Genomic DNA, 25,000 nt, shown 5'->3' with positions numbered 1-25,000 from the left:
AATTTCTTCTTCTTCTTCTTCTTCTTCTTCTTCTTCTTCTTCTTCTTCTTCTTCTTCTTCTTCTTCTTCTTCTTCTTCTTCGACTGACAGAATAAGAGGTGTTTTTCTGTCGATGTGTACATTCAACAAGATAAGAAAATAATTGCCAACTTCCTGATAGTTTCTAGAGCATTTGTAAAGCCTTCATTTTTCTCCGAATCTTGATGCCAACAGGTGTTACATGCAAGGAATGTATTAGGGGAAAATGAATAAAGACGGTTGTCAACATAAGTTGGAGAAAAGTTACAAAAGCTTTAAACGAATGAATGAATGAATGAATAAATGAATGAATGAATTATTTTTATTTATCCCCATAGGGAAATTTGTGCTTACGGTTTATTTCACGGGAAGACTGGAATAACTCGGGTGTTAGCCGCAGTGCAGCGCCCCAAAATGAGCTAGGGCGAGGTGACTTGCTCAAGGCCACACAGCGCGGTGTTTAGTCGAACCCTGTACCTTTAGGATACGAAGCATGACGTAACTCTAGTCGGCCATGATACGAAGCAAAGACCGCGTTGCCGCATATGCAATAATACCCTGGGTGCTCAGTTTGCATTTTATTTCATATCATTGGACATTCGTTAACAAAAAACTCCTCAAAAAATAGTTATCCCCCCTGTTGCCCAAGAGTAATGCAGTTACTGGCCTTTAAACCGTGCGGTCATGTCTGTTGTTCTTTGTCACAAGGGTCGTTGAAATAACCCATAAGTAAGACATGAACGCTGTTAACATTCTAAATTGAAGCGAAATGGACTCCTCTTTCTGTTGCTACAAATAATAATATTATGCAAAAACCCACGTTATGACAGCTGCAACAGTAATTTGATCTCATCCGCTGAACAATTTTCACACCCGAGCATTGATTACCATTGGCTGGCCTGACATTCAGAATACTTCTAAAATTGGATTTTTCATTGTTCGAACGGAGTTCTCACTATTCGATCTCCTAAATAGCATAGATAGTTTTCACACCTACGCATTAGCTTTGATTGGTATTTGGACAAGAAAGACTATGAAAATAGCCATTCTTTCTCTTTTTTTTCTGTTTGAATAGAGGATTCCAACTATCAGTGTCCAATACGATCCTGTCACAAAAGCACAAGTTTGATGACCAGGGTTTAAACCTTTGATCTTCCAATTAGTGCTATGCGTCGCTTTAAGACATCATTGATTACATGGTACATTTTCTATCTATCTAGCTATCTCTACTCATCAATCTATATATCTATCTATCTATCTATCTATCTATCTATCTATCTATCTATCTATCAATCTATCTGTCTATCTGTCTGTCTGTCTGTCTGTCTGTCTGTCTGTCTATCTATCTATCTATCTATCTATCTATCTATCTATCTATCTATCTATCTATCTATCTATCTATCGAACACAATGTCTCACTATCTCCCCATCTTCCCCTCCCTTTCATCATTCAGTATTTAATCCGCTTGTCTGTCTTACTAAAATCATCCCCGAGGCCGTACTCCAATTTTAGTACTCTATTATTCTATCACCCACCTTTTCCTCGGCTTGTATTTTCTTAATAGTAAAAAAAATAGTAGATTATTCCTTATTTCTTTTTTCTTCTCTTTTTCCTCCTATTATTTCTCCACTACCTTAATCTCTGGCTGTTCTCAAAACACCACTTTCCTATAGCTAGCTCGGCAGGACCGAATTAGATCTGTCTGGAGTAGTAGCCATCTTGAAACCGGATAACCATGTAGAAAAATAAAATAAAAACGTTGTTTTACTTTTAATTTCTGAGGAAAAAAAAACAATAATTATACAATCGAAATCCTTGGCTCTGGTTAAAACAAATCAGTAAGTGAAAGCTGTCTGGAATTGTAAACCCCGTAATTTCTTACAATTTTTTTTGTTGTTGTTGAAAATCACCATTACTTTAACCAGTTAAATTCCTTAACCTAGAAAATTCGTATTTAAAATTTTGGCTAGAAAAACCGTCCTTCAAATATCGACCGGTTTAAATGACCCTCATCTTGGCAAAAACTCTCAAGCCTGGAACGTCGAACTTCTCGAAGTCCCACGTTTAAGGGTTTATGCCAAGATTAGGGCCAACTTCTCGAAATCCCAGGTGTGAGAGTTTTTTGGGTTTGTTTTCTTCCAAGATGAGGGTAATTTAAATCGATTGATTGAAGGACGGGTTTTCTGGCCAAGTTTTTAAATACGATTTTTTCCAGTGGAAGGCAGTAATTTTTGGTCAAAGGCGTGATTCTATTGTACTCTAACCCGACTTTCTATCTTATGGGTGGATCAGCGTTAAAGTGGCTCGTCTTATCACAATAGTCAAGCAATATTAAGCATGATCAGTGGTTTGTATGAGTAACGGTAATCGTTTAAATTCTGGCCGCGACATTACACGCATAACCCTACTCGACTCAGGTAAGTACCTGACAAAAGGTAGTGACGATATTGTAAGAGTATTAGTACAAACAGGACGCCTAACAGACGACTGGAACTGTATGAAATGGAAATATGGTTCCATCTGGCCTGCGAAAAAGGAGGGGTTGGGGGGTAGATGAAACCTCCTTCTTCTCTTCCTCCTCCTACTCCTCCCTCTTCTTCTTCACCTCTTTCTTCTCCTTTTTCTCTTTTCCCTCCTCCTGTTTCTCGTCGTTGTCCCTCAACCCCACTTTCCTCATCCCACCCCTCCTCTTCACCTCCTCCTCCCGTCCCGTCAATCTCACCGCGCCCTCTTCGTATTCAATTTTTAATGGGTGTTGTCTTGTTTACTCCAATTTATATTTTTTGGTAAAAATTATTGACAAGAGGTAACGGATGCTCAAATAGTCGCTTTAAGAAAGATAAGCGGCTTGAAGACGAGGAGGGCTGATAATGGAAAACAGAGAGTTTGGAAAGAGGATATCATTACCATGAACTTTAAAATGTCAACTCTTTTCCTTTTCTCTTCATAACATTAGATAATATGGAGTTGATTTTTTTTCGAACACAGAGGTCAGGAGACGGCCCAAAACAAACAATCAATCTTATAACAAAACAAAACAAACAAAAAAAAAAAACAACAAAAAACAAACAAACGAAAAACAGACAAAACCAACCGAAAAACTAAAAGAAAAACATACAAAAACAAACAAACAAAACAAAACAAACAAAAAAAAAAAACAACTTATGACAATGCCTTGGGAAATTAGAGGCCAGGAGACAGCCAAAAACAAACAAACAATCAAAAAAACAAAACAAAACAATAAAACAAAAACAAACAAAACCAACAGAAAAACTAAAACAAAAACAAAGAAAGACAAACAAACCAACAAACCAAAAAAAAAAAAAAAAAATTAAAAAAAAAAGAAAAACGTATGACAGTGCCTTGAAAAATGGCGTTATGGAATATCATAGAATGTTACTTTCTGCCTCAAAACGATGTTACGGCAGGGTTGACGTTTGTGTGAAATTTAAACGTTGGAATCGCATTCATCCGCACCAAAATATTATTTTTAATTGCCAGACAGCTGTCTTTTACACACGTATTTCATTTTTTAAAAAACATTTATTCAACGATTGCAAAATATTTTTGCACATTTTATTGGTGTGAGATATGGTGTAAAAAACAACTGATTGGCAATTATAAATAATCTTTTGGTGCGTATGAATACAAATCTAACGTTTTTCTTTTTTGGGTCAAATTGTCATTCAAGCAGATGGAGAAAAATACAAATTATGGCGAATCGAAGTACTACTCAATCAGGTCACGAAATATCTAAAAATCTCACATGGAGGAGTGGAATAAACGTATTCGTTCATTTATTTGTATTTATTAAACTCGTTCTATATTTATCGTGCAATACCACATACTCGCAAGCTCGTCGTGCAATTGGACACGATAAAAATAACTCGTTTAATAAATACAAAGATATGAATGAATCGTATATTACCACATCTTATAATATTAGAAAAAAGAAGTTACGCATTTAAAAATTCCCCAAATTTATCTCGTGTACAAGGGAACCACGTTTTGACCCCTTTAACTTACTCAATCCTAGAGATTTTTTGCTACTTTTCAAAATTGGAAAAAAATGTATTCAAAATGATCATGTGCATAGATAGTTTTATTCAACTATCATTAACATGCAAAAACTAAAAACATTAGCTTTGATACTGCGCATATAATTTGTCTCGGAAAAATGTAATAAATAGGCATGGAGTAAATTTAACCCACGTAAACTACGGATATAGTCGGTGTTAGGGTTGAGTGAGTTAATGAAATATGAAATTACAGGCTGGTATTTTTTTTCGTAGAAAATGTCTCAGTCACTGCGGTAATGTCTTTCCTTTCCAGGATGCTGATTAGGTTCTTTGATCCCTATTAAAATACAGAAGATTACTATCGATCAAGAATTGAATGTGTTTACTCAAGGGTCAGTCTTTGTTGCGATCATTGTCACCCATCCAGGCACTTGCCATTACCAACAATGCTTGGATTTTTGTTTCAAGACTAGCTAGACACGGCACTGTCCGGCCGTTAACTATGAAATAATGAAACAATCTAAAAATATCCCTTGTGTCATTGTCTGTATATGAAACTACATATTATATAGTTAGAACGAAGATGATGTCACTCAGGCATTTGTTATTTTTTGTTGTCATCCACGTTTATGAGTAATTCTCACTAAACTATATTAACCAGACTATAAAAGTTTATGGTTGCACAGAGATTTAGCGTGTTGGTACGTTATACTTCCGGATGGCAAGGTTGTGAACTTCCTAGCCAAGCGCATACTATCTATAAAGAAAGGAGAGAAAAAAAGAACGAAAAGAAAGGAATATAATTTTAAAAAAAAAAAGGATTTCAAAAAAAAAAAAAATTTGAATGTCGTTTTTAACTGGCACGATAATGTGCAGTCAGCAGAAGATTCGCTTTGTTCATTCGTTTGAATGTGAAAGACCTCACATGTAATTTTTAGTTGTTGGTTTAAAAATAGTTGTTTTGTTTAAATATTCTGTGAAAGTTTTGACGGATCAGGTCAAAACATGTTTTAACTGTTGGTGTATTATACAACAGCCATGTCTAAATATAGTTTTATAGCCATAACATCAAAAGGCGTTTTGGCTGTATACAAGTTTAAAGTGAATTACTAAGCAGCTAGAAGCTGTGGACTGTAAACAGCAATAAACAAAAATGAATAACATGACTTCAAAAAAGAAGATATACCAAACGGGCTCAAAACCCTATTATGTTTTATGTTTTTTGTTGTTGTTGGCTGAAGAAGGGTTTCGAGTCCGAAACGGTCCGTTTTTGTATTTTAATCTTTTATGAAGCTGTTATATTAATTTTTTTGTTTGTGGCTGTGTAGGGCAATGCTATGTATAGTTTTCTCACCATCAATGGTGGCTTGTGAGACTCTGTGGTCTAGTGGTATGATACTCGCTTTCGGATCGGAGGGTCCTGGGTTCGAGCCTCGCTCGGTGCATAGTTGAGTCCTTGAAAAAGACATTTTACTCACATTCTCTCACCGTACTCAGGTGTGAATGAAGACCTGACTGTTAACAGCATTGTCTGTCGGAAAAATAATATTGTATTATCGCCTTATAGGCGTCATGTCTCGTTCTTTATGTTACGTTTTGCTTTTGGTCAGGGACCCATTGTAAAGCGCTTTGAGCACGTTTCGTGGATATTGCCCTATATAAATGCTCATTTTTTTGTGTGTTCGTTAACTCGTCTCTGTACAACTGTCTCCATTCGGTTCGGTCTTCTCTATTTCTTATAGACGGACGTTGTTTGGCAGGTTCAAATGTTTAGTTTTTTCGGCCAAAAATATCAAAACGCTTTTTGGATGTAAACAGCATCGTAGTATAAAAATTATGTTCTGTAATTTGCCTCTGTCGAACTTTGACATTTGATTTCTATCTTCCTTTGGTAGATGGTTCGCTACAGTGATTGGCTTCGCTGTTTGACTTCTAATGATGATGCTGTTGATGATGATGATGGTGATGATGATGATGATGATGATGATGATGATGATGATGATGATGATGATGATGATGATGATGACGATGATGATGATGATGAAGATGATGATGGTGGTGGTGGTGGTGGTGATGATGATGATGATGATGATGATGATGATGATGATGATGATGATGATGATGATGATGATGATGATGATGATGATGATGGTGGTGATGATGATGATGATGATGATGATGATGATGATGATGATGATTGGGGCGGTTGTTAGTATTATTTTCATCCCACTCATTAATTAGTGCATGGTGTTTTTCCCCCCCTAATTATAATGTCTTACCAACAATGGGGAAAAACAGCTTGGTTTATCAAAATCCACAGTCTTGCTACTGTACATGACAGAGCAGCGTGGATCGTCCTTGGGTTTTTGAAAAAAAAAAAATTTTAGCAGAATCCCACTGGTATTCTCTGATCTGGCAGTAATCACAACATAATATTCGTGTGAGTAGTATATATATATATATATATATATATATATATATATATATATATATATATTAATATATATATGTGTGTGTGTGTGTGTGTGTGTTTGCGTGTGTGTCTTTGTGTGTTGATGTTGGAGGTATAGATAGTATGCACTTGGATAGGAAGCTCAAAACATTGCCATCCGGAAGTATAACGGACCAACACACAGAACCTTGAACGTTTATAGTCTGGTAAATACAGTTTAGTGAGAATAACTCATAAACGTGGATGGCAAAAAGCCATAACAATTACCCGAGTGACGTCAACTTAGATCTATCTATAGAAGGAATTAACTTGAAGTAAGATAATCAGCGCTTTATTATATTTTTTATGCCAGCCATTTGTATGATTAGTACTCACTAAATTCTATCAGATTATAAACGTTCAAGGTCACACATACTTTTTGTATTGGTACGTTATATCCGGGGGGGGGGGGGGTCACAATAGGTCAATTGGTATAGCAATAGCTTTACACGCAAAGGGACCAAGTTCGATCCCGGGCGCAGTCGAGATTTTTTCTGACCCCCCCCCCCCCCGTCCATCCAGCAGTGATTGGGTAGCTGGGTCTGTTGGATCTGGCGGAAAGTATTTTGCAATAGACCATCGTCCTATCCAAAAGGTGGCAAGCAATTACTACTGTCCGTTTAACGCTATAGAAACCGGGATAAACTCCGGCTCCATGGACCTAATAAAGGCTCCGAAGGACTACTATATTCGGCGGATGTTGTGAGTATTTCAGAAAGAGAACTGTAGATAGATGAATAGATAGATAGGACTTGTGAGAGAGGGAGAGGTAAAATAGAGAGGGGGGGGGGGGGGGATTCATTTTGCCGGTCGGAATGACAATGTAGGTACTCTGAGGGGATAAGTTCCATCTTGTGGTCTCTGATCTGTCATTGTCACTGTGTGTGTATATGTATGTGTGTTTGTACATACATATATGTGTGTATATGTGTGTTTGTAAGTATGTGTATATATTTATATATTTTATATATAAGTGTAAAAATGTGTGTATATGTTCGAGTGTGTATGCATGTATGTATGTATGTATGTATGTATGTATGTATGTATGTATGTATGTATGTATGTATGTATGTATGTATGTATGTATGTATGTATGTATGTATGTATGTATGTATGTATGTATGTATGTATGTATGTATGTATCTATCTATCTATCTATCTATCTATATATATGTGTGTGTGTGTGTGTGTGTGTGTGTGTGTGTGTGTGTGTGGAGTGAGAGAGGGTGATTTTATCCGACGTTACGATCGTTATAATTCATAATGTTGGCGGTTTACACGGGCACGCCTGTCAGTTATCGAACAGCATTATTGATGTTTGGGGTCCCCGAGTCAGGCCAGACAGACCCCTGGGAAATCATTTGATGACAGCGGTTTTTGTTATAACATATTTCATGCACATGCACATACAGTAAACAAACCCAATATTGTAGGATACGATATTATAGTCTTCTCTCAACGTCCTTTGCCTCCCCCCCCCTCTCTCTCTCTCTCTCTCTCTCTCTCTCTCTCTCTCTCTCTCTCTCCTCCCTCTCTCTCTCTCTCTCTCTCTCTCTCTCTCTCTCTCTCTCTCTCTCTCTCTCTCTCTCTCTCTCTCTCTCTCTCTCACTCCTTTATATCAATCCGACTAGAAACGTTTCAGTTGGTGTGTTGGTATGTTATATCCGGCTGGCGGATTTGTGAGTATTTTACCCAAACGCATAGCATCAATATATATATATATATATATATACATACATATATATATATATATATATATATATATATATATATATATATATATATATATATATATATATAGTAGGCATCCTTCCGTATCAAGAGACGATGGTTTGCGCCCTGTATGGCTTTAGTCTCATCAGTCTTGTTGAGAGCAACGACGGGTGTGACTCAGCAGACCAATCCTTGCATGGCAGTCTCTACCGCAGTTGTTGCACACGTAGTTTGACTGTGTGTTTGGTATTTGGATATGCTGCCTCTCTTTCCTCCTTGCTCTCCTCTTCTCAAACTTCATCTTTCTCCTCTCCTCACCCCTCTTCACTCCCTCCATCACCGCATATCTCCAGCCGCTGCGGTCGTCAGCAAGTGACTCCCAGGTGTTTGAGTTGATGCCTGTCAATTTCATGTCTCGTTTGCAGACATCATAGAGGTAGAAGCGCAGAGCTGGACGGCCAGTTGGTCGCCGTCCAGAAGCTAGTTCACCGTACATGTCTTTGGGTATGCGTCCATCGTCCATCCTGTGAACGTGACCAAGCCATCGCAAACGTCGCTGGCAGAGCATGAGATGCATACTGAGGGAGTTCGCTCTTTCTAGCACTGCATTGTTAGTGAGTCTGTCCTGCCACCTGATGCCGAGAATTCGTCGTAGACAGCGAATGTGGAAGTTTTCCAGGCGGTTCTCCTGTCTGGCATATGTTGTCCAGGATTCACTGCCATAAAGTAGGCTACTGAGTACACATGCCGAGTATACTCTGAGTTTGGTGTTCAAAGTGAGTTGGTTGTTGGTCCACACTCTCTTGCTCAGTTGTGCCATGACAGCGGCAGCTTTGGCGATGCGCTTGTCTAATTCTGCATCAAGTGAGAGGTGGTGATGGTTGTGCCCAGGTATGTGAAGTGATCAGTGACTTCTAGCTCCTCGTTGTCAATATAAATTGCTGGTATAGAGGGGACATCCTGACACATTACATTTGTTTTCTTGATGCTGACCGTCAGCCCGAATTCCCTGCATGCGTGGGAAAACCTGTCCATCAGCCGCTGAAGGTCTTCCTCGGTATGCGCGCATAGAGCTGCATCATCTGCAAATAGCATTTCCCTTAAGAGGACTGTGCGGACCTTGGTCTTTGCTCTCTATATATATAATATATATATATATATATATATATATATATATATATATATATATATATATATGCGGCTGTGTGTGAGTGTGTGTGTGAGTGTGTGTGTGTGTGTGTTTGTGTGTGTATGTGTGACTTCCCTTTTCGTCAACTGATATTTGATAGACGTAATTATTGATATTAGAGTTAAGTGACAATAATGTTAATGCCAGTAACAGGTGAACGAACCCTGCGTACACCACACTCTGGGAAAAAAAACCAAAAACAAAAAACACACAGGTATTAAAAATTTTGGCCAGAAAATTCGTCCATCATATATATCGATCGATTAAAATGACCCTCTTCTCGGTGAAAACTCTCAAACCTGGGACTTCACGAAGTCCCAGGTTTAAGAGTTTTTACCACGACGAGAGTAATTTTAATCAATGGATAAATGAAGGACGAGTTTTCTGGCCAAAATTTTAAATACGTATTTTTTTCCCCAGAGTATCTAGGTCTAATTCTTGAAATGTGAAGTCATTACATTGATTACAGTATTAGAGATGACCTTCAGCCACCTACTCTCACCCCGCCCACTCACCCACTCACCACTCCACCGCCTCTCATTGATTGGAGCTAAATAAACGACGTAGAATTTTAACAGAATTAATCATATTCTTCCACCACGTTGTTATCGTCACTATTATAATTTGTGTCAACACGTAGTACTTAAAACGATATCAATATCCGCGATAGACTGTGAAATAATATACGATTCTAACACTCTTGGTTTTTAAAAAAAATTCCGGGCGTGTTCCCAACGCTTGCACGAGTTTGCGATTGCGCGTTGGGAACAAAGTTGGGAACAAAGTTCGAATTTCAAAACGCAAGAGCGTAAGAAATCATTTATTCTACCCCTCAATGGATTCCAATTTCGTCATCTTTGAATAAAAGGTATCTTCAAAAACTTATAAATGATGATTCATTTTAAAGAATCTGATTTTTAGCGAAATTTATAATCTGACTTCACAAATTATTATTGTAAACATGATATGATTACGCGTTACTATTTATGGAGAGCGATGGAATGATATGATAACAGTGATAGGGAAGAAAATAAGTGTGATGTCAAAAAACAGGTTCCTATTTCATTGGAAGTGTAAAACTACTCTTCCGGAGGACTGAATGCATACCTCATGTAATTGATCTTCTGGTTTCAGAGTGGTGGTGTTTTATTTTCTAGTCTAAATATAATATACTGGTCTTCAATACAGGTCCTCCATCCTCGCTCCTTTACGTCCCGCTATTCTTAGAATCTGCCTATACATCCTGCTACTAAAATAGTTGTGCCACCTTATGTTTCAATATTATGTAACCTACTCATTATTAGTCCTCCAAAGGACTGGTTTCATTTAAACTTCCAAGGATTTAGAAACCAGAAAAGTAGATAGAAGGGGTGACGTCTTTTTAATTCAGAAAAGTGAGTGAAGCAGGCATTTATGTTGATAATAACAAGAAATGAAGTGAGTGGGAAAGTACCAGAAGACAACAGAGAATAAAAACTTCGGTGCTCGAACCCGCGACCTTACAGGTACGACAAGTCCGCCTGGCCGGGGAGATCGTGACCTGGGGGGGGGGGGGGGGGGGGGGGGTCGTGGATAGCTCATACGGTAGAGTCACGATCTCCCCGGCCAGGCGGAGTTGTCGTACCAGTAAGGTCGCGGGTTCGAGCTCCCATCGCCGCCGCGAATTTTTTATTCTCTGTTATTGTCTTCTGGTACTTTCCTACTCACTTCATTTCTTGTTAAGGGGTGACGTCACGACTTTCTTCCCAATTGACAACACTACTGGGAATCAAGGAACCGCTTGCCAAACTAGCATCAGAGAATTCGGCGTTTAATTTCCTGTGATGTCTAAATCAGATGATGTACATTATCGAAAAAAAAAACAAAACACCAAATACATTAGATTGAATTGGTAAAAAATTATCGTAACTTAGAGCTTGATTTCCGCAATAAGTCGAAAAGGCTGGTTTGAAAAAAGATGTTTAAAAAATTTAATTACAATGATCAAAGTTTATTCTTCATTTTATACTTATTAACCTTTTCTGCCTTTAAATGAATGAAAGATAAAAATGTCTCATTTGGTAGTTGGTTAATATTTAGAAAGTAAAGGAAACGTAAAATAGAAATAAATAATCCCTTGTAGGGCTGGCAGAAAGTACTAAGCTATAGACTTGCTTAACGTCCAAAGGATAACAGTAGTTTTTAATGTCCATTTTCACATTACATATTCAGTTTTATTATTTCATAAAATGTTTTTTTCCCCATAATTTATAAATTAATCGAAGAATCAGTCAATTGAATAATCCATCAAATTATCAGTGTATCAATCCAACAACCCATCCATCAATCCATTCATCCATCCATCCCATCCATCAATCCATCTATCCCATCCATCTATCAATCCATCCATCAATCCATCCATCCCATCTATCCATCCATCCATTCATCCATTCATCCATCCATCCATCTCTTCCATCCATCAATCCATCCATCAATCCATCCATCAATCCATCCATCTCATCCATCCATCAATCCATCCATCCCATCCATCCATCAATCCATTCATCAATCCATCCATCTCATCCATCTATCAATCCATCCATCCCATTCATTCATCCATCTCATCCATCAATCCATCCATCCATCCCATCTATCCATCAATCCATCCATTCATTCATCCATTCATCCATCCATCCATCCCATCCATCCATTCTCCATTAATCAATCCATCCATCCCATCCATCAATCCATCCATCCATCCATCCCATCCATCAATCCACCCAGCAACCCATCCATCCATCCAGCAACCCATCCATCAATCCATCCATCCCATCCATCAATCCATCCGTCCATCCCATCCATATATCCGTCCACCCAATCAATCAATTAATTCATTGATCCATCCCATCTGTCCATCCACAGGACGAATGCTTCCTCCACCTTGAGGCCCCCATTGCCCGTGTATGTGGACACGACACGCCGTTCCCCCACGTCTTCGAGCCCTTTTACCTCCCGGACAAATGGAGGTGCTTGGAAGCGGTCAGGAAACTCGTCAGCTACTAAAGTGATGGCCATAATTTAAACTCTGGTATCGAAGACTTCTACATACCGGATTAGTACCCCAAATAACTGATATTGTTTTAATCGATGGTTTTAGATTTTTGTGGAGTGTAACATATAATGTGTTTGTTTTGACACACTCAGAGACCTACGATTATTTTATATGGGATACTGATCCTTTATGGATTAGTCGCCAGATGTTGGGGGGGGGGGGGGGGGGGGGGGGGGGGGGGGCGGGGGGGGCGGACGAACGAACGAACTGAAAGGACCATCTTTAATAATGAAATATATATTACCTCAAAATGTCACCAAACTCCAATATCAAGTCGTCTCTTATTGTTGATATTTGTGTCAGTTGATGACATAATCAGTCGGAAGGTGAAAATTTTGGATATATATTTTTTTTGCATTTTCTGAATGAATATGCTCACCTTTGCTCACCTGAACATTTTAATCTTTATTTGAAGTAAATCGGGTGATTTTTCATGAAGTTATGGTCAGATGTATAGGAAAGGTATCCATCAACTTTTCTCAAATTTCATACTTTTTCAATTTGACTCGCTGTAAAAAATATTTGAAGTGAAATTAAGTTTTGATATTTCCCAAAGATGTACAAAAAAGGTTGATTTAATCATTTATGACAAGGAACTCATTTTGGATAAAAACTGACCTTCTAACTAAACTTGGCAATATCTCAGTTCAAACCTTTTCACCATCCGACTGATTATGTCATTCACTGTAACATTTAGTGGAGCTGTAAATATTCACACTTAGACAGCGGCCATTTTGCTTCACTGGCAATGTGGTAGTTTATATCATTGATATGTAGATAAGATTTGAAAATATGATGAAGTTGAATATTTTGATACCAAAACGTTAAGATGCAAATGAAACGTTTTGTCTATTTTGTAGATTTGTATGCAAGGAGTCATGGGAATTATAGCTTCACATAGTCTCGTTTCCGTCATAATCATTTCAGATTAACCATAATTGCGTAACTGATTTTTAAAAAAATTCTCAGTTTTAGTTCTCATGGAGGGGGGGGGGGGCGGGGGGGCTGTAGTTCGTCTCTATAAAAAACTTTATTTATTGATTGACAATTTTCCACCTTTAGATAGTGTGCGCTTGGCTAAGAAACTCTCGACATTGCCATCCGGAAGTAAAACGGACCAACGCACAAAACTTTGTGTAACCTTAAATGTTTACAGTCTGGTTAATACAGTTTAGTGAGAATTACTCGTAAACATGGATGGCAAAAAACAAATAACAAAGACCTGAGGGACGTCATCTTCGTTCTATCTATAGAGTTTAATTTTAAGTCCTGAATAACGAGGAAGAATATTATAGTATGTGATCTGGCTCAACACATCCGTTTAAATATTTTCATTGAATTTTTAATAATACTACAGCTCGAGGTACAAATTCGTAGTTTTTCAAATCATTCGTAGAAGTAAGAATCGGGTTTTGGTTAAACCCTTTAATAATTATCACTTTTTGTCATTTTGTGACGACGAAATCGGGTAACATTTGCTTGTTATGACTGTAAATTTTGTTGCACATGCCAGATGGTTTCCCCCCTTAAGATTGTGGGCGAAATGTACTGTAATTTCAGAGAAATTTTCTAGAAGGGAAAAAAACTTTGGCATACATACTATTGTAGTATAATTATCGTCCTACCATGTTTGCAACGAAAAGTTTACCAGGTTTTCATAGTGCATTATAATAATCTTGTAGGCGTGGCCCCTGTCCATGCTCAGTTAATCGAATACACTCTTGCTTCGAAGACGTTTAGCCAGATGTCACTCTCCTTTAGCATCACCAGTCTACCAGTTATACAGATTTAATCGGTATATGCAGATTTTTTTAGCCACACTTGGCGAAAGTTGGATTTTCTTTATATATATATATATACTGTCCAAGAGGAAGGCACATATTTTTACTCAATTTATGTTTAGTATAGCTTAATATTCAGTTGTATACATCAGGCTCATCCTCGATACTATAACGCTCTGAGACGATCATTCACATTGTATCAAAGTTGACAATTCTATTTTAAAAAAATTAAAGGAGAGGAAACTCTTTGATCAATACAGATATTTTTTTCTTCTTGAATTCGGGTATTTCAATGAAAATATGATTTACATATCTTATGTTTGGTGGATGTGCCAGGTCTGCGGTCTGTCTTTTTGTATTAGCTGTCACGTAATTATATAAATAAAATAAAATTCCCTTTATTCAACCCCAAGGGGAAATTTGTCTTTAGGGTCTTTTCCAAAGGAAGACTGGAATAACCCAGGCGTCAGCCACAGAGCAGCGCCACAAAGTGAGCTAGGGCAAGGTAACTTGCTCAAGGCCAGACAACGAGGCGAGTAGTCGAACTCAGTACCTTGTGGATACGAAGCAAAGACCGTACTGCTGAGCCACGCCCCCCCCCCCCTCCCCCTTTTTTTTCTAGACGGTTGGTCACATATTTGAGATAAAAGATCTCTTTCGGAACACAGACGGTTTTAGCCGGAATCATGAAAATAATTATCTGAATTGTTATATGATCACCCCATCAATAATACAGATACTAACACTGTTCGGGCATTTTATGGCGTTTATGTTTTGTAGGGCAGATCCGTTACAACTGCTGGGTGGGGTCTTTCACCTCCCATGGTGGGCAGAAGGTCACACGGTGTCTTCTATCCCATGTATCTGTTTTCGGAGTTGCTTTCTGTCTTTGTCTTGGAATGGGAATACTTAGTTTTGTCCTAGCCCTAACCGGCGTCCCTGGCTGGGAGGGAAACAGTCACATGTATTGTTATGGTTTTGGGAAATGATATTTTTTTCCTTGTAAATCATCTCTCTATGTATTATTAGTTATGTATTCTGTAAACATTTGAGTGTGTTCCTCTTAGTGGGATCCTGCACTGGTGTCTGGATGAGACTTGTAGGTGATCTCAAACTAAGTACATTGATGGTATGCTCTTGGAATCTATATCTATTCCCTATTCGAACCTTTTCCCATTTGTCTTACTTTTTCTCGGGTGCTTTGATTGTACATTTAGAATATTTTGACTATTCCATTTTCTTCGTTTTACTGGTGCTGATATCACCTACATGTATTGCAAGCGCCGTAAAACCATTAAAAACAAACAAACAAATGGTTACAATCGTTGGTGTGATGGCTAGAGATAGTTTTAATTATTTTCATGACTAAGAGTAAGACATGTTCGTGTAAGATATCAAATTAAGTTCTTGTCATATTTCGTTGTTTTATGGAAATGTTGTGATAATATAAATTTCTTTAATTATATTTATTAGTGCATCGTTGTGTGTGTATATATATGTGTGTGTGTGTATGTGTGTGTGTGTGTGTGTGTGTTAGTGTTTCAGTTTGGTGATAGTATAATTTATTCCATATTAATATTGATGGATGTACTTGTGAAGGTTTTCATAAGAGGCAACAAGATGATGAGATATCTATGCGTACTGTGTGAGTGAGGACGTGTCGGACCATTTCGCATGATGTTCTTGACGTGGATAAATGCAATAAGACATTGATAAATCACGTTGTACTATGAATGGACTTTTTCATTTTGGGATATCATCATGCATTGTTAGCTTTTACCTTGAAGACATGAAAGTGATAAATTAAGGAGCAGGCACTGATATAAATAAATAAATATATAAATAGAATAGAATTCCCTTTATTAATCATATAGGGGAAATTTGTCTCTAGGGTCTATTCCAAGGGAAGACTGGAATGACCCAGGCGTCAGCCGCAGTGCAGCGCAGCAAATTGAGCTAGGGCGAGGTGACTTGCAGAAGGCCACACAGCGCAGCGGCTGGTGATTGGACTCAGTACCTTTCGGGTACGAAGCAAATACCGTTACTGCTGAACCACGCGGTCACGTCTAAGATAAAGATTTGAAAAATATGTGTATGAAACAGTGCTAGACAAAGCAGAACAATAACGCCCCACCCCCTCAAAAAAAAAAAAAAAAAAAAAGAGAGAGAGAGAGAGAGAAAATAAAACCATTACCAAAATATCAGATGCTTCGACGGTCCAGACAGGCGGATTTTTGGGGATGTTTGTTTTCCCCCCTTGCATTTTTCTCTCTGCTTTGACTGACACTGTTTCATTCATACTTTTTTTTTTTCAAAATTTTATCTTTAACTTTTGTTACCATTATCTATTCTGATTATATGTCAACTATTTATTATAGCTGATTGTAAAATTAATGATTATATTATTGATTATTGATAGTGGAATGTTGAAGTTGCTACTTGTACATGGATAATCCGTGCCATTCTAATCCATAAGAAAAATTATCCTCAGGAAGATTTGATTTATATCCGAATCTCAGTTTTTAAGCGAGTAACAGTTTTGTTTTTATTTGTTTGGTTATTTTGTATGTTTGTTTGTTTGTATTTTAGTCGGTCTTTTATTATTTTTGTAATTTTGAGGATTTTTCTCTTCTAATTAATAAACGGTGACTGAAATATTTAATGTAGCAGCAGGTGTATTTTTGTGTATAGAATGAAGGAGAGAGAGAGAGAGAGAGAGAGAGAGAGAGAGAGAGAGAGAGAGAGAGAGAGAGAGAGAGAGAGAGAGAGAGGGAGAGAGAGAGAGAGAGAGGAGAGAGAGAGAGAGAGAGAGAGAGAGAGAAGAGAGAGGAGGGAGAGAGAGGAGAGAGAGAGAAGGAAGAAAGGGAGAGAGAGATAAAGAGGAGAGAGAGGAGAGAGAGAAGGAGAGAGAGAGAGAGAGAGAGAGAGAGAGAGAGAGAGAGAGAGAGAGAGAGAGAGGGGGGGAGGGGGGATAGAGAGAGGCTGGGGAAGATTTTGCTCAAGATTTGATTTGATTTTTTTCACTTATGATTTTTCAGACGTTTCTGTGTTGTTTCTTTTTCACTCTTATGTATTTTTGTTCATTTTGCATTTTCCAGCTTTGTGTGTGCATCAGAGAATTGAACTTGTCAACATTATTAAACGAACGAAATCCAGTTTGTATTCTGTTTTCTTTCTTCTCCTTTTAAAAAAAAAAAAATCCTTTACTCTTAATAACGTCTGACAAATGTCAAACTATGTTTCGGTAAATTATTTAGGTTTTCCAATAGTCTCATTGAGATTGTTCGGTGTTTGGAAATGCCCCGTTGCAACTTAAACCCCCAACTACATTAACAACAAAAAACCAAAAACAAAACAAAAACAAAACACAAACAAACAAACAAACAAAAACAACAAACAAAAACACAAACTAAAAACCCCCCAAAATACGCAACAAAATAAAAAAAAATATAATACAAAAACAAAACAAAAAACAAACGCAAAGAAAATAAAAACATCAACAAAGCAACAGAACAGCGGTCTAATTTTAAAAAAAACTTATTATATCTCAGAGCAGACTGAATTTCTTTCGAATCAAAATCTCTTCCATAATTTCCTTGTGACCGCAGACTTCCTGGGTTGGGGTTCCTTACCTACCATAGTGGGCAGGGAGGTACTTATTTTGTCTTCATCCCCCTATATCTGTTTTCCAACTTGGTTTCTGTCTTTGTCTTGGAATGAGATTACTTGGTTTTGTCCTGGCCCTGGCCGGATGCCCTGGCAGAGAGGAAAACAGTCAAATGTATAGTTAGTTTTGGGAGATGATATTTTTTCCTTGTAAATCATCTATTTGATATATACTGTGTTATGTTTTGTTTACATATTATATATGATTTGTAAACATTTGAACGTTTTCCTCTTAGTGGAGATCTGTGCTTGTGTCTGGATGAGACTTTTAGGTGATCTCAAACGAAATACTTTGAAAGTGTGTTCTTGGAATCTACATGTTTCCTATTTGAACCAATTCCCCTTTGTCTTACCTTTTCTTGTGTGCTTTAATTGTAATTCTAGGACTTTGTGTTATCCCATTGTCTTCCTTTTTACTGGCGCTAATATGGCCTTAATGTATTGCAAGCGCCGTAAAACTCTTAAAAACAAACAACGGAGTGACTATTCGTCAGTACTGACCCCCAGACGCTAGCATCTGGGGGTCAGTACTGACGAACAGGCACCAGCGTCTGAGGGTCAGCACTGACTAATAGGTACTGGTATCTATTGGTCAGTTCTGGCGCCTGTAGGTACTGACGGTGCCAAAATTATGGAAAAATGCCATTTTTTGAAATAACTTGTTCTACGACAAAAAAATCCGCATTTCCTGTCCCATACTAGTCGCAAGAAAGTCCCTTGGTTTAACCTTTTTTTTATCGGTTTACGTGAGATTTGTTTAATAAATTTATCAATTAATTAAATGATATTGTCAGTCCTGAGAAAAATACCAAATTTGATGTTGAAACGCCAAACTGGCAACCTTATATTTCGGTTCCTCCAACGCGCATGCTCACTGTTGCGTGACGCCAGAACTGAAAGTGAAGCTCTTTCATTAGGGGAGGGCATCCGGGTCACCAAAAGGTCAACGATGCTTTAGGTTTTGAGAAGTCAGGTCATCGACGACTGAGAACTTCCCGACCTCCACTTAGTTCTCGATGCTTTTCTCGTCTCGAGAATCTTGGTCGTCGATGCTTCTCGTATTGAGTCCCGAGTCCCGAGTCTCGAGACTATACTGCGCGAGCGACGCACGCGTTACTAACAATGTGTACTATCTGCATTGTTCACCCCTCTCTCGTCGGCGATGATTCCAGCGAAGCTCGAGACTTTTTTGCGTCTCGATGCTTTTTTGAGTCTCGAGACTCAAAAAAGTCTCGAGAATCGCTCTAGTCATCGGTGCTTTCATTCAATACCTAGTCATTGGTATTGGGTATTGACGTTATATCATATTTTAAACAGCTAACAAAACACAAACGTCGTAAATAGATCAAAATGGTTATAGGTATCAATGTTTTATTATTATACAAAGTGAATTTATTTAATGTATTTTAAGTTTTAATACAAAAAAGCCATCCAAAGCTCAGTTGAAGTGCTAATTCTCGGGAATTCCCGACTTTTCCTTGGTCATCGAGTTCGGGAAGTTTTGAGTGTTGGTGGCCGATGACTTGAGGTATCATCGAGACTTCCGCTCGACACTATCTTTCATTGTCTCGTCTTTTTTCATTCCGTCATTTGAAATTCGGCTTGCTCGCATCTCACTGAGACAGGAGAAAGCTACAAATTATGGAACTCGCTGTCGGCAACAAATTTGCCTCCTTGAAGGCTTTAACTGATGCCATCAAAAGGCATGAGGAGGAAAGTAATGTTCTTTTTATAAAGAAAGAAGCAATCGAACTCGGTACCTTTCGGGTACGAAGCATAGCCCTACAATAATACTCTTTTAGTACGCCATGGTACGAAGCAAAGACCGTAGCGCTGAGCCACGCTGCCCCCCCCCCCCCAAAAAAAAATGGAATTATCTATTCGTTATCAGGTTTCTCCTCCTTTCCGTTATTATTATTATTTTTTTTTTTTTGCATGACAAAAAACAAAAACAAAACAAATACATTTTTTAAAAAACCTCATCAATAGAATGGACAATGGACAATAAAAGAATCGTAACAAGAAATATTATATTATAACACGTTTCCTCTATTTTTCTTTAATTTAAGCAATAAGGAAAATATACGAAAAAAAAAGAAAACAAAAACACATACACACAAAGACAACATAAAATAAAAAAGAATCGTATGGTGGCTTGAAACAACGACAGTCATATCGTTGCCCCAACGGCATCTAACCGTAGCCATCGTTATGTTATAGCCTGATACTGAAATCCAAAAGGACCGGCAGTGCACCGGTTAGTGAGTTGTTAGTAGAGCTCAAGTTAAACAAGTTATTTCGTTGGTTGAACTACTGAATACGACTCACGATTTGTTTTCTTTTGTGGCAAAAGACTGGTATTTTGAGGTCATTTTTTGGTAAGTATCAGGCCATAACTTTACGAAGGCCACGATCTAACGCGTTAGACATCAAATTTATCTAAGTGACCAAGTGTTGCTTAGTGTCATCGGATAAGTTGACCTTGAAAGCCTGGGATTTTAATTGTTTTTTGTTTTTTTTTAACTTTAGGAAGTGACAAATGAGTGCGAAGAGGTCTTGTCTGCACTGACGAACAGGCCCGATGTTCGTCAGTGCTGATTAATGGCGGGCGGTGGCACAGACCGAAGAGAGGCTGTCTGTGGGCAGCGGCACCTGTTGTTCAATACTGACCAATCTTCTTCTAGGTTCCATGCCTGGTCCAGGCTTCGGATACTGCATGAATTATCTCTCTCCATTCCTCCCTGTCTCTTGCTTTTTCAAACAGCTCTTGGATTGTTAGGTTGGTGAAGCCCTTCAGTTGGTCTATGAGTGTTTTTCTTTGTCTCCCCCGGGCGCGTTTACCAGGTATTTTTCCACAAGTTGCCAGGTATTCCTTCTTATCTTTCCTTACTATGTGTCCGAAAAAGGATAGTTGTCGATCCACTATTAAGGGCATTAGTTTCCTTTGTTGGTATGTTTGTTTTAGCACTTCTTCGTTCGTTTTGTGTGCAGTATACGATATTCTCTGCATCCTTCTCAAGCACCACATTTCAAAAGCTTCAATGTTCTTTTGTGTTTCTGCATTTGTAGTCCAGCTTTCGCATCCGTATAACAAGACTGGCCACACGTAGCACTTCAAGACTCGGAATCTAATCCCGAACAACATCTGTTTGTTTTTCAAAATGTTTCCCAGGTCCATGAAGGCCTGTTTGGCTTGAGTTATTCTTGCTCGTATGTCTCGGTTACATCTTCCATCTGTTGTCACTATTGAACCTAGGTACTTAAAACTTTCTACGTTGGTAAGTTGCTCGCCGTGAATCGTTATATTGCAGGTGTTGTTGTTTTCGGGGTTTTTCTGTATTACCATGCATTCCGTTTTGGTGATATTCACTTCCATTCCCTTGGCTTCACTATCTACTACCACTTTGTCAACAATCTTTTGAAGTTGGATTTCTGATGTTGCAATGAGTACCGTATCGTCTGCGTATCTTATATTATTTATGTTGTGACCTCCCACTTTTATTCCCTCCATATTATTTATGCCCCTCATGATTGTTTCTTGGTATAGATTAAACAGATCTGGTGAGGCAACACACCCTTGACGGACTCCTTTCTTAATAGGAATGGAATTTCCTGTAGAGTTTCCGATTTTGATAGATGCCTGCTGGGTGTAGTATAATGTTTGCATGAGTCTGAGGTCTTTCTCATCAGCGCCAATGGAGTGCAGTTGTTTTAGTATTTCTTCGTGGCGTACTCTATCAAAAGCTTTTTTGTAGTCGACAAAACAGAGGTATAGTGGGGTCTGAACCTGTATAGCTCTTTCACTTAAAACACGGAGGAGGTATATTGCGTTCCTTGTCCCTCTGTCAGGTTGGAATCCATATTGTTCTTCTGCGATTTCGGGGTTAATCTTATTCCTTAGCCTGTTGATAATTATACGCAACAGTATTTTGTTGATGTGGCTTATTAAACTTATAGTTCTAAAATTTTCGCATCTGACTGCACCTGCTTTCTTTGGTATTGCTATGAAAATAGAGTTACAGAGATCTTCTGGAATTTTCCCAGTATTGTATATATTGTTGAATAATATGTGAAGTTCATCAATTGCTAGATCTCCTAGGCTTTTTAATACCTCTACAGATATTTCATCAGGGCCTGTTGCTTTACCATCCCTCATTCGTTCCATGGCATGTTCAATTTCACTTTTGGTGATGTTTGGACCGCTTAATGGTTCTTTGAATTTCAGTGGTGGTTCATTTCTATTTGGATCATTGTACAGTTCGCCTATGTATTCTACCCATCGGCTTTCTATATGTTGTTCTTCAAATAGCAGATCCCCTTGTTTGTTTTGGATACAACTTCCTGCTGCTTTGCTTTTCCTTTTCCCTGATAGTTCTTTTATTCTTTGGTGAGCTTGTTGGGGGTTGGGTTTGTATTCTCTTTCGATTTCGCAGCATTTCCAGTCTAGATAGTTCTCGTGTGCCTCGATGCATTTGGATTTAATGTGGTTGTTCAATGTTTGGTATTCTGCAGACCCTCTGTTGCATTTTCGTCTTTCTTCAAATAGGTTTAGAATTTCATTTGTCATCCATTCCTTTTTGCTGTTTATTTGAGCTATTGGTAAATGTTTTTCTGCAGTTGCTTTGACACACTTTTGGAATATATCAAATTGTTTTTCACATTTTTCGTTATCAGGTTCACTTTGGCTTTGTATCATGAGTGCATTTTCAAATTCTTCTCTCATTTTTGTTTGTATGCCATTGTCTTTGCATAACCTGTAATCCCTCTTTATTCTACCAGCTGTTCTCTGAATAGCTTTAAACTTTATCCTTACTGTACAAACAACTGGGGCATGGTCACTGTCTACATCGGCGCCTGGGTAGGTTTTGCAATTTAATATGCCATTTCTGAATCTTGATGATACTGCTATAAAGTCTATCTGGTTCCTTGCTCTGTCCCCTGGTGATTGCCATGTCCAGGTTTTTCTTGGGTGTTGTTGAAACCAGGTGTTTGAAATCATTAATTTATTTGTTCTACACCAATCTGCCCAGATGTTTCCTCGTTCATTTCTGTCTCCGAGTCCATGTGGTCCGATTATGTCACCATCTCTGCCTCTGCCAATCTTAGCATTTAGGTCCCCCATTACCATAAGGACTTCTTGTGATTTACACATTCGTTTTGCTTTGTCTAGTGAATGGTAAAACTCTGTCATATCTGCATCTGTCGCCTCTTCTGTTGGTGCATAAACTTGAATAGTATTGGTGTCAACTACAGGTCCTCTTAGCTTAACCAGCAAAACTCTGTCTGAGATTGCTACGTGCCCTTTGTAAAATTTGGTTGATTTTTGGTCTAAGATCATCCCTACTCCTTTTTGGAAAGAGGTTCCACCACTCCATATGATCTTATATGTCGTGTTGTTTTCTTGTTTTGACATGGTTCCCTGCTCTTTCCATCTCATCTCTGCCAGGCCAAGAATATTTATTTGGAGCCGTTTCATTTCTTTTAGAATGTTGTTTAGTTTTCCTTTTTGGGCACAGGTCCTGACATTCCATGTCCCAATTTTGGTTTTGTCACATTTGTTAAATTTATTTCGCCTAGTAACTGGCTGACGGTTCGGTGTGACCTGACGAACATCACGCTCCCAACCGAGCGAGGCAGCAGTCTTCCGTGAAAACATGCTCCCCTTTACGCTGTCACACCACCAGGTTATTGGTCAGTGCTGACCCCCAGGCGCTGGCGCCTGTTCGTCAGCACTGACACGCAGGTACTAGCGTCTGGGGGTCAGTACTGACCAATAGCCCTAGCCAACAAACAAACAAAACAAACCTCAGACTTTACCGTTTTCACGAGTAGAGAGCACCATTAGCGATGTGACTGAGATTTCAATGCTGAAAATGTTAGGATCGAATACCGGTTCTGAAAGGTTAATGGGCAAATTTAAAACAAAAATAACGGGGTTGGGGAGGGGGGGGGGGGGGGGGGGGGCGATACACCCCAAGGGCAGTCTGGTAAAGTTTGACGTCGAAACAATGGATCACAGGTGATTTGGTGCATCTTTTAAATGGCGGAGGAATTGAAAACCTTTTCGTGAGATTAAAATGTAAACTCTGTCGTGAAACTCATTTCTTTCGTGACTTCACCTCTCTATTTAACCTTTTACAACCGGGTTGGATTTTACTCATATCTTTTTCATGATGAGAGCAGTAATAGTGAATGAATCCATCCATGCTTCAATTGAAGCCAATGGGTCCTGAGACGCATCCCTGTTATTGATGTCAAGGTTCAATAGGAAGGTTGGGAGTGTCGTAGCCTAATATTATATGATGGGGAAAAGAATAATAATTTGTGGGGCCATGTGGTTTTGTGATATGACACTGGCCTTTGGACTGGAAGGTCCAGGTTCGTGTTCCGCTTTTAGCGGCGCATAGTTGAGTCCCCAGAAAAGGCTCTTTACTCTCACTGTACTCCGGTCTAAAATTACTACCTGGCCGTTAACAGTGTTGTCTCTAGAAAAAATTGTAATATCGCCTTACAGGCGTCGTGTCTTTGTCCTCCTACATGTTAAGTGTTGCTGTTCGCTAGGGACCCCTTGTAAAGCGCTTTGAGTACGTTTAGTTTATACTATACTACGCTATGACAAAGGCTCGAGACTCAAGTTCTTTTTGTAATTGTAAGGTCAGGTTTGCTGTTGTAGCGAGATGATTGATGGGGGAAAGAAGAACTTGAACGAAATTCATCATCATCATCATCATCATCATAATTGAGCTTTATATTGCGCAATATCCACTAAATGTACTCAAAGCGCTTTACAAGTGGTCCCTGGTCAAGAGCAACATTTAACATGTAGGACGGGACATGCCGCCTGTTAGACGATATTACAATTTTTCGAACAACGACACAGCTGTTAACGGCCAGGTACTCATTTCACACCTCCGTACGGTGAGAGAATGCGAGTAAAGAGCCTTTTCCTAGGACTCAACTGCGCCGAGCGAAGCTCAAACCCAGGACCTTCCGATCAGAAAACGAGTGTCATACCACGAGACCATATTATA

The 25,000-nt window shown here is 38.6% G+C and overlaps 1 protein-coding gene across 3 annotated transcripts in view; it reads left to right on the top strand.

Moving 5' to 3' along the window:
* Positions 1–25,000, top strand: part of LOC144968011 (2-oxoisovalerate dehydrogenase subunit beta, mitochondrial-like) — a 138,499-nt gene that overhangs the window by 99,989 nt on the left and 13,510 nt on the right. The window contains exons 9-11 of one of the 3 annotated variants that reach the window (XM_078905932.1): positions 12,333–12,481; positions 12,947–12,984; positions 17,402–17,461. In XM_078905932.1, the coding sequence (XP_078762058.1) occupies positions 12,333–12,473 (141 nt within the window). In that variant the 3' untranslated portion in view covers positions 12,474–12,481; positions 12,947–12,984; positions 17,402–17,461. Of the gene's footprint in view, positions 1–12,332; positions 12,482–12,946; positions 16,428–17,401; positions 17,462–25,000 lie in introns of those variants that run through there. The other 2 variants (XM_078905933.1, XM_078905931.1) reach the window with 2 other exon arrangements.

Source organism: Berghia stephanieae, chromosome 3 (genome assembly GCF_034508935.2).
Source record: "Berghia stephanieae isolate SIO BIC M18660-M18661 chromosome 3, UCSD_Bste_1.3, whole genome shotgun sequence".
Classification (NCBI taxonomy): domain Eukaryota; kingdom Metazoa; phylum Mollusca; class Gastropoda; order Nudibranchia; family Aeolidiidae; genus Berghia; species Berghia stephanieae.
Note: the sequence above shows the minus strand (reverse complement) of the source record. Positions and strands in the feature narration are given on the sequence as shown.